The following is a 13,442-nucleotide window of genomic DNA, read 5'->3' as shown; positions in this document are numbered from 1 at the left end:
TTGAGTTTGTTCTTGAACGTTAATTACTGTTAATAGTATGCTTTTTATATAATTAGCTCACCCTTGCAATTGTTTGTCTGCTGTGTTACCATGTTGTGTGTGTTGCCCTGTTGCGATGATCATCCATCTTGGATGTGAGCAGAAGAGAATGAGGTGTCTGTGGAGAATGTCCTGGAGGATAATGAAGACGTCGCTGCCTAGACTCTCTAGGAATTTCTGGGCTGTTATGCCCCTATGAACATTTCTAAATTATGTTATTTTGAGACACTTTCCAATTTATCTAGTTTGAATTAGTTTAGCATTCCACGCTTTTAGTTCCCCCTAAATTCCTGGATGACTGTAATCCTGATCTTTATACTACTCTACTCTTGACTGCTTTCAAATATTATCTATAATGACGTCTTAAATTATATACATGTATGCTATATAATTGGGATGTCACAATTACTTTATTTGTCATATATAAAACACTCTATTCATTATTACTAAAAAAGTATTTTTATGTGATTTTCGTAAAATATAAAAATAAAATAAATATAGAATTTAGTTTAAAATGAACTATAATTTTTAAAAATACTTTATAGATGAAAAATATGTTTAATCTGATTATGTAACAATTAAAAGGAATAAAAAATTTTAATAATGGAAAAATTTTCAGTGAAAAATTATTTCAAGTCTATTAATGCGGGTTACTGTAGCATACTCCAATCCAAATTAAATAAGAGATAAAGATATTATTTTTAATATGAAGATATTTATATTCAAAAAGGTTTTTAAATCTATTTAATACCATATTTCATTATTTCTTTTAACCGTCTAATAATAGGTATTAGAGTAGATTTTAATCATAATTTTGATATTATATTAATATATTTTAAATCTAATTCAATTTTATAAATGAAACTTACAAAATAAGATTATATATTTTAAAGTAACATCTTTTATGTAACGTCATTTGTTTTTTTTTCTGTACTTTTTTTCCATAGAAAATGAAAATCTTACGTTATGCTTATACTTCATTCACCAGAGTGCTTTACTCACGTGATAGGTAACGCACAGACTTACTATCAGACAAACAAGAAACGTTATAAGAACAAGAACTTTTTTTCCAAAACCCAGCTGTAATAAAGATTTTCGACAAGAGTTTTTTTTTCGTTAATATTTATGTTGAGATTCCACGTCGACTATAGATAAGATTAATGATTAATTTAGTGTATATAAATGAGTGTAAACTTCATTCTACAAACCGGTTTTGTGGCAAAATTTATTTTAAATTATAATTTTTTTTTTAAAAAAAAACTTACACCAAATGAATAATTTCATTATTAAATTATCTTAAATGTTAAAAAAACAACAAAAGTTTAAGCTGTCAGAAACACGCTTTCACTTGTATAAATTCATGAATATTTCACGACATCTACATCCCAAACGTTGAATAAACCCCACAAAAAGAAAATGGCAGCAGCAGTTTCAACACCCTTCTCCATTCCTATGCTGATGATATTATTCATCACACTGGTTTATCAAGCTTATGCTCAAATCCCACAACCTACGGATCGTGAAACAACATACGTCTTCTACCTGCAAGACATAACAAGAGGGCCGAATGCCACAGTTGCAGCAGTGGCGGGCATCAAGGGAAGGAATTGGAACTTCAACACATTTGGAAGCGTGTTTGTGGTGGATGATCCAGTGACGGTGGACCCAAGCCCAGCGTCTACGTTGGTGGGCCGGGCCCAAGGTTTGCTGGTGGTTTCGTCTCGTGATGGAGCTTATGTGAATGTGGTGCTTTCAATTGTGTTCAGCAGTTGGCAGTTGAATGGTAGCAGCTTGGAGCTGCAAGGCATTAATCGGCAGAATGATAATGTTAGAACGGTGTCTGTTGTGGCTGGCACTGGTCAATTTCGTTTTGCCAGAGGCTATGCTACATTGCAAACTGTGGCTTATGATCCTGCGACTGCACGCTCCACCGTTCGCTTCACCATAACCTTACGTACTTGACAAAACTATGTATTACTTTTTCTTTCATTCTAAATAATATTACATCACTTTTTCATTTTTATTCTTAATTAACTAATTAGCTATATTTTCTGCTCTTTCGTTAATTTAAAATTAAAATTAAGGACAATTTAAAATATATATTATTTTTTCAATATCTTCAAAATAAAAAATTAATACTTTGTATATGTTACAGTTTTTTAAGTTTTATTTTCTTAATTGTAAACATCTTTAAAAATAAATAAACTTAGTAATTTTACTTTTATATTTAAATTTATGATTTATTTTTTAAATTTTAACACGTGACACTTCTTTAAAAAGTATTAAATATATTTAATGAAAGAGACCAAATTTATTTTATCTAACCGATTTTGAGAGTTAATTGAATAAAGGAAATATAAAAATTAGAGTTAAATATGTTTTTGGTCATTAAATGTTAAGTAAAAGTTATAATTAATTCTTCTTTAAAACTTTGATACAATTTAGTTATTCAATTTTGGAAATATGTGGATTTAGTCTTTTTAATCAAAATTTTATTAATTTAATATGACATTCACAATATATTTCATAATAACATTTGAGTTGTTTACATTTTTTCACACATTTTTTTCTTCGTTGTTAGTAAAGAAACATGTTTGAAACTTCAAATAAACTTAACAAATTTTGGTTAAAAGATTAAATTTACACACTCCTACAGATGAAGAACTAAATTAGTTTAAAATTTTGAAAAAAAAGACTAATTTCAATTTTCAGTTAAAGTTAAAAGACAAAAACATATTTAATCTTAGAAATTAAAGTATATCATAAATCTAAATACAGATACCATAATAAAAGACTAATTAATACATTTATTTATCTATTTAATTTTAAATAATACTAATAAATAAACATGTTTTGTTTTGAATACGAAACACAATGTCTGTCTTAATACACAAATTTTAATTTCATTAATTTCTCTATTAATGATTTCAATTATTAAAAATTGTTATCTTCTCTGATATAAAAAAGATTAATTATACATTCAACATTAAAAGAAATCATTTTACTTTTCACTAATGTCTTTTATCTTTAAACTATAACATGAATTTGTATTTTTGTCTTTATATCAAATTTAATTGTGTACTTATGCTTTACCTACCTTGGGACTAAGTACCACTTAAGCAGAATATCCAGATCTTCCACCTAAGCAATTTTTCCAAACTACCTACCCGACTCGTCCACCTAGACCGCACACCAGGATCGTTCTCCCAAGCCTAAGTCGCGTCCAATATGACCTAACAGTATGGTCAGATTATTAGTGGTAATGACTCATTATGTCCCTAATGCAGATTAAAGTGTGATTGAACCGTCATTAAGCTAGTAAAAGCTAAAGGTCCATCAAAACTAGTATAAATAAAGGTCTCATATATGACTTTAGGATCATTATGCATATTATATGCATCACTTGTTGTGCTAACCGTTCGATTATATTACTAACTTGAGCGTCAGAGTGTCTTTGACAAGTATTCGCCCACACAGCTTTGACAAGGAGGAAGGAGAACAAATAACGTAACTTGGATAATAAAGGATCACTAGAGAGTCCATCTGGTCTTCAGGACAACTTAGAGTGCTTTAAGTAAGGGACGTCAATCCTATACCCGAAACAAATTATATTAGATTCATATACTTAAAAAATGTATGAATATAGCTATTTTCATCCAATGATGTTAACTGATTCTGGATATAACAAACGACAAATTAAGTTGGAATGTTCTCGTGCCATTTTCTTATAAAGTTAACGTAATTCAGTGTTCATCATACAAACATCATCGGACAAGGAGAACATGCATAAATTTCTTAACTACGAGAATATAATAGAATCAAAATTTTAAATAAAAACAAAAATCAAAATTGCATTATAGTTTAAGAACAAAAATATACTTAATTCCACTTTTTAAATTTAAAACACATGATACTTTCAAGATTAATTTTATTCTAATGTTAATTTTTCTTTAATTAATACATATTATAATTATTAAAGACCAATTATGTTTTGAATTATATTAATCTAATAGATTGTAACATAATTAACATTATCGATCGAATTAAAATGGTATTCTTTTGATATATTAAAACTGAAATATGTGAAGTTTGTATATATATATATATATATATATATATATATATATATATATATATATATATATATATATATATAAAGTGAAGAAGTAAAAGAAGTTTGATGTGTTTTACGGGAAGAAGTGAAAACTGAGGCTAATTTCATGTGGTGAACGTTAGTTTGTCTGAAACACACGATTTTCTTCATCTTACATCAATACAAACAACGGTTTCGAATCATTAACAGTTGGCAAGAGAAAAAGAAGACGCTTCTTTCTTTACTCACATGAAAAGTGAGATCAATCAATTTTTTAACGCCTAAGGAAACATTAAATAAATAGCTTAATTTCTGGCTTAGTGCTATAAATATCATCCAATTATTTCAGCATCATACCATAAAATGGCATCATCCAAATTCTTCTCCTTCTTCTCATTGCTCCTTTTCATATCCATCACATTGTTTTACCAAACTAATGCTCAAACAACTTTGAATTTCTACCTTCAAGACACAGCAAAAGGGCCCGGTGCAACCGTCACCCCAATCATTGGGCTCCCCGGAAGGGACTGGACCTTCGACCAATTCGGAACCATAATTGCAGTCGACGACCCTGTCACCATGGGCCCAAGTCCACTCTCTACTCAAGTGGGCCGGGCCCAGGGGGTGCTGGTGGTATCAGCCAAGGATGGCGCTAATGTGAACGCGATTCTTTCGATCCTGTTCACGAATGCGGAATTCAGTGGAAGCACGTTACAGATCCAGGGCGTTAGTCGGCAACACGAGCATTATAAAGAGCTTTCGGTGGTGTCTGGAACTGGAAGGTTTGCTTTTCTCAGGGGTTATGCTACACTTGAAACTGTTGTCTATGATCCTGCAACAGCACATTCTGCCATTCGTTTTAATGTAACTTTAAGACCTTGAAAACATTTTTAAATTTAATAATAATTAATAAATTATTCTTCTTTTACTTTTGCCCACAAAATTCGCAATAAAAAAAAAACACAGATATAAAAATAATTAATAGAAAAACAAGAAATTATTAATTACCCTTCTATTGAATTAGGTAAGAAATTGAGAGAGAAGATAAAACAAAAGTTGTTTGGTCCACAAATTAATAAAGAAAGAGAAATTTAAAAGAGATATTTCTAATTTTGCTTTTGATTGTTGTTAGAGAGAATTACAATATGGGTTAGTCATGGATCTAAGTGGTAGGCTTATAAGAAAAAGAGTGTATCTAATTAATATTTTGGTTTCTTTAATCTAAGGTTTACTATACACTTATAATTCATGGAACCAACGAAACGAGACCAATTGCTCCATATACTCTATATATTGTAATATATCTATAGTTGATGACGTGTCTATTTAATGTGATTATTGTGTGAATTTCCATCAATTAAGTTTTTTTTTTTTGGGAGAACCTTAATTGCTTGACAATTTTAGTTACAAGAAATTTAGTTTTCGTTCTTTTAGTTATATATTTATGCTATGAAATTTTTAACATGCTTTGATTGTACTTTAAAATTACAAATTATAAAATTATGAATATTATCTTTTTAATAAATAGGTTTGTAAAATTATTATTTCTACTAATTCAATTAAATAAAAATAAGATTATTAAAATTAAACATTCTAGAATTTTACATTTTGGATGAAAGAAAATTATAAAACAAAATTTTATATACAAATCAACTCACATGTTAGGAAACCAAATGCTACGTGGGATGAACTAAAAAGTAATAAAAGATAAGTATTATTGAAGTGAAATATAATATAGATGTTTAGAACTTCTGATTATCGGTTGCATGTGTTTGATAAAAATTAATTAAAATTAAAATTAACGTTTTAATTAAAATAATATAAGAAAAATTAAAATAGAGTACATTATTTTGGAACTTATTAGACTCAACTAGAATAAATATATTAAAATAGAAGATATCATTTAGGAACTTAGAAAATCAATTATAATAATAATATTAAAATATAATAAGTTATTTAGAAACTTATAATTAAGATAAAGATAATTTTATTTTAATATTATGAAAATAATGAGTTTTTATAAAAATTCAAAAATATAAACTTAATAGAGTTATGATGCCTCCTAACTATGCAAGGCTGGTTAGTTTGTTCCCTTTCTTACAAACCAAACATGAGACGAATCAAAATAGGATGGATCAACTTACATTATCATCCCTATGTTAAGGATTTTATAGCCTTTTTCTTTAAAAACAAATATTTTTATTTTACTTATTTTTATATAGATTTAACTATTTTTTTGTCTTTATTTTTGTCTGTTTTTCATCTTAATTTAGTTTTATCTTTTTTTAAAATGATTTAATTTGATATTTTTGTTAATATAGTCCAAAAAGTTAGTATCACGTGTTAATTTATGATTATTTTATTGTATTTTTTAATTTTTTTACTTTCTTTTTATTTTTTTTCATGTCACTTCACAGTTTGTTGTGCAATGGAACACAAGTTATAAACCTAAGAAAGACACGAACAAATTAAAATTTATAAATTAAATAGTATAATTTATTAATATTTAAGTTTTAACTCATAATATATATATATATATATATATATATATATATATATATATATATATATATATATATATATATATATATATATAACTCATGTGACTTGTCCTAACCTAAGTATTTAATTTTTTCAAAAATTATTTGTTTCATTTTAGTATAGATTTTAAAGTTAATTCAAAATTATTCTCGAAAATATTTAATAAAAATGTTAATTTTAATAAAATTATTAGCATTTATAAAAAAAATAAATTTTATCCTAATTTAAAAAAAAAATATTGTTCTATTTTTACAAAAATCAAAACTAAATTAAATCTAAAAAATAAATATAGGATCAAATCAGACTATCACAAGTGACAATAACTTTTGATACTTTTGTACCATCCTTACAAAAATGTCACATTAAATCACTTTAAAAAAATTAAAACCAAATTAAAATAAAAAAAATTGAAAAACAAACTTGACATTTAAAAAAATAAAAACTAAAAATCTAATTAAACCTATCTGTCTTTCATATATTTATTCATCTTATTTTTTCCTTTTTTTTTATCGAAAACTTAAATTCAGTCCTCAAATTATTATCAAAACCAAATAAAAAAATTATTATCACAAATTTACAAGTGATAATAATTTTAATATCGTTTGTACAATCCTAACAAAAATATCATATTAAATCACTTTAAAAAAAATCAAAAGAATAAAAAAATTAAAGAACCAACTTAACATTTAAAAGAAATATAAAAACCAAAAAATTAATTAAATCTTTTTTATACGGTATCCATTTCTGTCTTTCATATATTTATTCATCTTATTTCTTCTTTTTATGGAACACTTAAATTCAGTCCTGAAAGTGCATTGCACAGAGACCAATAATTCTCAATCACACCATAATAATAATTCACATGTTAATCAAACTCTGGAAAAATACATGACAATCTAAAGACATCTCAAATTCTACTGCACAAAGTGACACTTCTATCAAACTTTTATTACCCAAAAAAAGGACAACACTTGCTCCATAGTTATCAATCAGGACCATATGAGCAAAATCTGGATAACTTCTATATACACTATTTTTCACTTCTATATACACCTCACATTTTTAAACAATGATGTTATCAAACTCTTGTTTTCTCCCTTAATTAACTCTTACCAAACAATTCATAAAAGAATATAATGACAATGAAGAAAATAACACAGGAAGTATTAAAATTGTTTGGAGCATATACAAAAGTCATAACGAAATATAAGTAGTATTGGTCTTATTAAAAATGGTGCCCACAAGAGTGTGTCTATAGCTGTAAATGACACAAACTTTAGCTGTAAACGGCACCAACTTTAGGATCAAGTTTTGGCTTATATACAGAGAAGAAGGAGTTCAAAAGTTTTTTTTTAATTTAAAATCGTCCAATCATATTTTGACATGTGTGCAGTGTCAAAATAATGTCAAAAAAATGGTGTTAAAATATCATTTTCCAGTTCAAAATTGCAGCTTCTGCAACCCTTGAAGTTTCATCTCCTATTCTCACTACCACTTACAGTGACACAGACATCACTATCATACTTTTTTACTACCAATTGATTGCATATTTATTTTATTTTTGGTAATATTATTTCAAAAATCTCTTATCAATTAATATAAATCTATGATTAATTTCTATTTTTATTTAATGACACACTTTGTTTGTATCTTAACGTTAGTATAATTTCATTCTTGATGAATGAAAAATATTAAAAAAAATAGTTGCATAATTTTGAAAAGTTTCATGGTGATTAAACCAACACCCTATATATAAATACATCACTCTCTCTGTTATCAGAAAGCACATCAAAAGGATCTTGTCACAAAGGTTGAAATGGATGAGAACGAGAAACAACATCCAGAACACCATGTAGAGTTACCGATAGATGTTTCAATCACCAAAACTCAGTCAAATTGCATCCAAATCAAATCTTTATCCTCTATTATGACACAATTCCATGCAGGGTATTTCAGGATTAGTTTGTCTCTCACAAGCCAAGCTTTTCTGTTGAAGATCCTGATTGAGCCAATCCAAGATGCACATGCTCTGAGACGTTTATTTTCATCCATACCCTCTTCTGTCCACACTCTCCTATGGTTCTTGGCTTTGTTCATTCTGGCCACACTCTCTTTTCTTTACATTCTAAAATGTGTTTTACACTTTGACATGGTTAAGGATGAATTCTTAAACCATGTGGGGGTGAATTATCTATTTGTCCCCTGGATCTGTTGGCTAATTTTGCTAGAATCATCACCATTCCTCTCCCCAAGAACACTTTTTTTCAAAATACTTTGGTGGGTGTTCGTTGTGCCAATGGTGATGCTTGATGTGAAGATTTATGGGCAGTGGTTTACAAAAGGGAAGAGGTTTTTGTCAGTTGGAGCAAACCCAACAAGTCAGCTGTCTGTGATTGGGAACTTGGTGGGGGCACAGGCTGCTGCGCAAATGGGTTGGAAGGAGAGTGCACTATGCATGTTTTCTTTGGGTATTGTTCATTACTTGGTGCTTTTTGTCACACTGTATCAGAGATTAGCAGGGAACAATAATATCCCTTCAATGCTGCGTCCAGTTTTCTTCTTGTTCTTTGCAGCACCCAGCATGGCTAGCTTGGCTTGGAACTCCATTTGTGGCAAGTTTGATACCACATGCAAGATGCTCTTCTTCCTCTCCTTCTTCCTCTTCTTGTCCCTGGTAATTTCAGGTTTAACTTTCAAGTTATATTTCCTGTTTAGATTTGTAAATTGTTTTATTTTTAGTAGATTTCTAACATTTTAATATTGGATTTCTGTCATGTATGAAACTTTTATGGTTCAGAAATGGTATTATAGCAAACGAGGTTAGTGAGATAAGTTTCTGTGAAGCGGAAAAAATCATTACATGTCTTAGTAGTATAGGTAGGTGAATGTCCATGTTTATCTATCTAACAAAAAAGTTGGTCTAAACTCTGTACTGATGTAGTCAAATTCTGTACGTTTCATGGTATTCTGATTCTTGATCTGACTATCATTGTTGCAACTTGCAATTATTAAGGGATATAATACAGCTGGGACAATTCATTTGGTAGGATTAGGCCACCAAAACAAAATTAGTAATCAGTTTTGTTGTTTGCTTTTGAACAAACAGGTTTCAAGGCCTATGCTATTTAAGAAGTCGATGAAGAAGTTCAATGTGACATGGTGGGCTTATTCTTTTCCTCTTACGGCTTTGGCACTTGCTTCAGTAGAGTATGCTCATGAAGTTAAGGGAATCATGGCTCACGCCATCATGTTTGTTTTATCATCTGTCTCAGTTTTGGTCTCTCTCATATTACTGCTTATCACTGCTATCAACATGAGCAGACACGCTTTTACCTCTTTTCAACCTTAGTTTCAAACACACACATATGTTGTTGTTATTTTTAGTCTATCTTGTTAATATATAATATAAGATATATTAGTTATTGTCTTTAAGGTTTTAAACAGAGAATTATAAATCTCATACGTTGTTAGACTCAGACCTTGTTAATATAGATCTAATATTACCCTTATCGTTTATATCAATTTTTATATTATTCAACTTGAATTCTTTTTCTTAAATGCAGTAACATTAACAGAACACCATTACTATGAATTATAGACATTTTCATGAGAGATCATTTTCAGTGTAACGTCGAGCTTCTATCCTGAACCGTGTATTTTCTAGCATGTTTAAATGAGTTGTCTCAAATTTTAGTTTATAAATAACTTTGTATTGAAATGACGTGGAAAGAACTTTTATGTTGTAAAACCTCAACATTGAGAAAAGAAGCAACAAAATGCTACACTTTTTGTGCTAATAACCCCACACATCTAACATGCAATTGTGCATTCTTTCAGTCTCACACCACGAACACCACATTTATATATCATCACATGATGTGTTTTGGTGTGGGCTCCTTCTTAGATAGGTTCATGCACGGTGGAAAGCCCAAATTTGTGTTGCCTATCACAATTTTATTTATCATTTTTTCTATGCAAAAAAGCAGCAACAACAATAGTAATTTAGAAATAAAATCATTTGAAGCAAATAATCAATTACTCTATAAACTTCATTCTTAAAATATTTCTTTAATAATCTAGTGAATGACCCTCAAGTCCACTTATTTATTTTTATTTAATTTTAACTTAAATAGAGCATGATATATTTTTTATTGTATATATCTTTTATTAGAAGGGGAGTTTAAGGTTAATTCGTTATTAAAAATTAAAGGTAAAAATCTTAAACATACTCCCTCGCATTAAAACATGGATGAGAGATTGTGAAAATATATATTTATATGTATCTAATTACAAATAATACAAAAACAAAATAATAAATTTTTGTAAGATTGACTTTAATAACATATGGGATTAAATCTAACCTGTATTCATAAAATTAACTTATATAAAGTGATAATTGTTTTCACTTCTATATTATATAGATTCTGATGAGATATGAAATTTTACTAGAAATAATCATATTCAAGTTGAATATAGTTATTATGAGACATACAAGTTTTTTTAAAAATGTTCAACCTAATTTTATATCTAAAACATGAATTTAAAATTATTACTTAAAATAATTGTAGATAAGTTTATTCATACAGTCTTTCAAATCATTAAGTATAAACGAAACTTAATCAAACTAAAAAGTACCATTTCAAATGATTCAGAAGCTCATAATTCATTTTCACCAAACCTATTCAAATTAGTCACAAAACCATCACAACCTCCATTAGATCAAAAGCCCAAAAAAGAAAAAGACAAACCTTAATAACACATCAAGCTCGTGTTATACCTTAAACAAAGGTTTAGAATATAATTACTCTCTTTTTTTTTTATTTTTTTTCTTTTTCCTTTTTGATCCTTTTTTTCTAAAACTTTTGAGAAAATTTCAACGGTCTCAGTCAACCAAATTCTATTGAGTACGAAGTTTTACCTAGTCTTCTTTGATTTAAAGTGTTATCTCATTAGAAGTGACACGAATTAATTATCATGAACCAAATTGATAGCAAATAATATATTTGATTATAGTTTACCTTATTTAGTTTCTACATAATTGATTTTGTTGATATATTCTTTCCTTAATTATTGTACGTTAATTACTGTACGTTGGTCATGTATATTTTATATATTGTATGCTGGTTACTCTTTCAAGATCAATAAAAACACATTTGTTACAATCCTTACATGATATCAGCCTAATTTCGATCATTCCTTATCCTTTCTTCTTTTCTTTTCTTCCCTATGGCTAATACTGATGGTGCTTTTTCCTTAAACACCATGATCCACATGTTAATTTTAGAAACAGTGTCATAATATTAATTGAGTAAAATTATTTATGTTCACATTCATTAGAGTTATTTCTTCTAGAAACAGTGTCATAATATGTTCAGATAACGTAAATCTTTGTTATGTCATAAAATATGTAGACCTGTTATAACGTACAAAACTATGTACGTCATAGTTCGTTTTTGTACGTCATAAAATATGATTTTTGTACTCATTCAAGAACCCTAGAGGAACTAAGGCACCAAAACAAAATCCTAATGTCGATGTGATTATCGTATATATTATTTTTTTTATTTCCCCTTTCTCTATTTTGAAATAACTTATATATTAAAAATTCAGCTATTGGTACTAGAACAGTACTCGTGATTGTATTAACTACGACCTCTTGTAGTATGGTCTTAATCGGCCTTTTGGATATAAATCCAAAAATTATCAAACAGTACCCAGAGATTGAATTTCTAAAATATTACTTCTCTGCTGCTCCACCGGCTCCTCCACCGACCCACGATTCTTCAGTGACTGCTCCACCAGCAGGTTTTTCAGTGACTTCACCAGTTGCACTGAGCTCCGACGAGATAACTATCACGGCATGGTCTGCTCCATCGGCTGCTCCACCAGCTGCTCCACCAGCTGCTCCACCGACCGACAATTCTTTAGTGACTGCTCCACCAGTCGGTTCTTTAGTGACTCCACCAGTTGCACTGAACTCCGGCGAGATAACTATCACGACATTGTCTGCTGCCAGTGGGGGAAATTCCTCTTCTTGCTGAAAGATTTATGAAAGTATATGCTCTGAAAGTATTCGAAATAACCTTAAAAGTATAAAAGGAATGAAACGGACTAGTAAAAGAACAAAGGTTAACATGGTAGGACTCTCCGAGGGAATGCGAAACGTAGATAGGAGTCTAGGTTATTACACAAAAGAAGCGCATGTGTTAATATTAGTGGAGGTAACAAGGGAATAAGAAAAGGACACAGCAGAATGTTGTACGTTAATTATTGTACGCTGGTCATGTATATTCTATATATTGTACGTTGGTTACTCTTTCAAGATCAATAAAAACACATTTGTTACAATCCTTACATGATATCAGCCTAATTTTGATTCTTCCTTACCCTTTCTTCTTTTCTTTTCTTCCCTATGGCTAATACTGATGGTACTTTTTCCTTAAACACCATGATCCACATGTTAAACATACGCCTCACCTCAACCAAGGGAATGAGTACACTGAGTATAATAATGGTCATTCTTGGGTTAAATTCCAAATGCACTAGTACAAAAATCATATTTTATGACGTACAAAAATGAACTATGACGTACATAGTTTTGTACGTTGTAATAGGTCTACATATTTTATGACATAACACAAATTTACGTTATCTGAACATATTATGACACTGTTTCTAAAAGAAATAACTCCAATGAATGTGAACATAGATAATTTTACTCAATATCAATTCGAAACAATTTTCTCCAATATTCATATAAAAAAATGGA

The 13,442-nt window shown here is 29.0% G+C and overlaps 3 protein-coding genes and 1 long non-coding RNA gene across 4 annotated transcripts in view; all 4 read left to right on the top strand.

Annotated features, from left to right (window-relative positions):
- The window catches only part of LOC111240549, a 2,272-nt gene extending 1,889 nt beyond the window's left edge, over nucleotides 1–383 (top strand). The window contains exon 3 of the long non-coding RNA XR_002665959.1: nucleotides 143–383. This is a non-coding gene — a long non-coding RNA (uncharacterized LOC111240549). The remainder of the gene's footprint in view (nucleotides 1–142) is intronic.
- Nucleotides 384–1,441: 1,058 nt separating this feature from the next.
- Nucleotides 1,442–2,041, top strand: LOC106780017 (dirigent protein 2-like). The gene has a single exon (XM_014668255.2). The coding sequence runs from the start codon at nucleotides 1,456–1,458 to the stop codon at nucleotides 1,999–2,001; it is 546 nt and encodes a 181-aa protein (XP_014523741.1). The 5' UTR covers nucleotides 1,442–1,455; the 3' UTR covers nucleotides 2,002–2,041.
- Nucleotides 2,042–4,276: 2,235 nt separating this feature from the next.
- LOC106780008 (dirigent protein 2-like) lies at nucleotides 4,277–5,074 on the top strand. Its single transcript, XM_014668246.2, has one exon. It carries the CDS (start codon nucleotides 4,496–4,498, stop codon nucleotides 5,012–5,014), a length of 519 nt encoding a protein of 172 aa, XP_014523732.1. The 5' UTR covers nucleotides 4,277–4,495; the 3' UTR covers nucleotides 5,015–5,074.
- Nucleotides 5,075–8,432: 3,358 nt separating this feature from the next.
- Nucleotides 8,433–10,173, top strand: LOC106755745 (S-type anion channel SLAH1). The gene is made up of 2 exons (XM_014637955.2): nucleotides 8,433–9,347; nucleotides 9,780–10,173. Exons 1-2 carry the CDS (start codon nucleotides 8,490–8,492, stop codon nucleotides 10,020–10,022), a joined length of 1,101 nt encoding a protein of 366 aa, XP_014493441.1. The 5' UTR covers nucleotides 8,433–8,489; the 3' UTR covers nucleotides 10,023–10,173.
- Nucleotides 10,174–13,442: the final 3,269 nt, after the last annotated feature.

This window comes from Vigna radiata, chromosome 2 (assembly GCF_000741045.1).
Source record: "Vigna radiata var. radiata cultivar VC1973A chromosome 2, Vradiata_ver6, whole genome shotgun sequence".
NCBI classification, from domain to species: Eukaryota; Viridiplantae; Streptophyta; class Magnoliopsida; order Fabales; family Fabaceae; genus Vigna; species Vigna radiata.
Note: the sequence above shows the minus strand (reverse complement) of the source record. Positions and strands in the feature narration are given on the sequence as shown.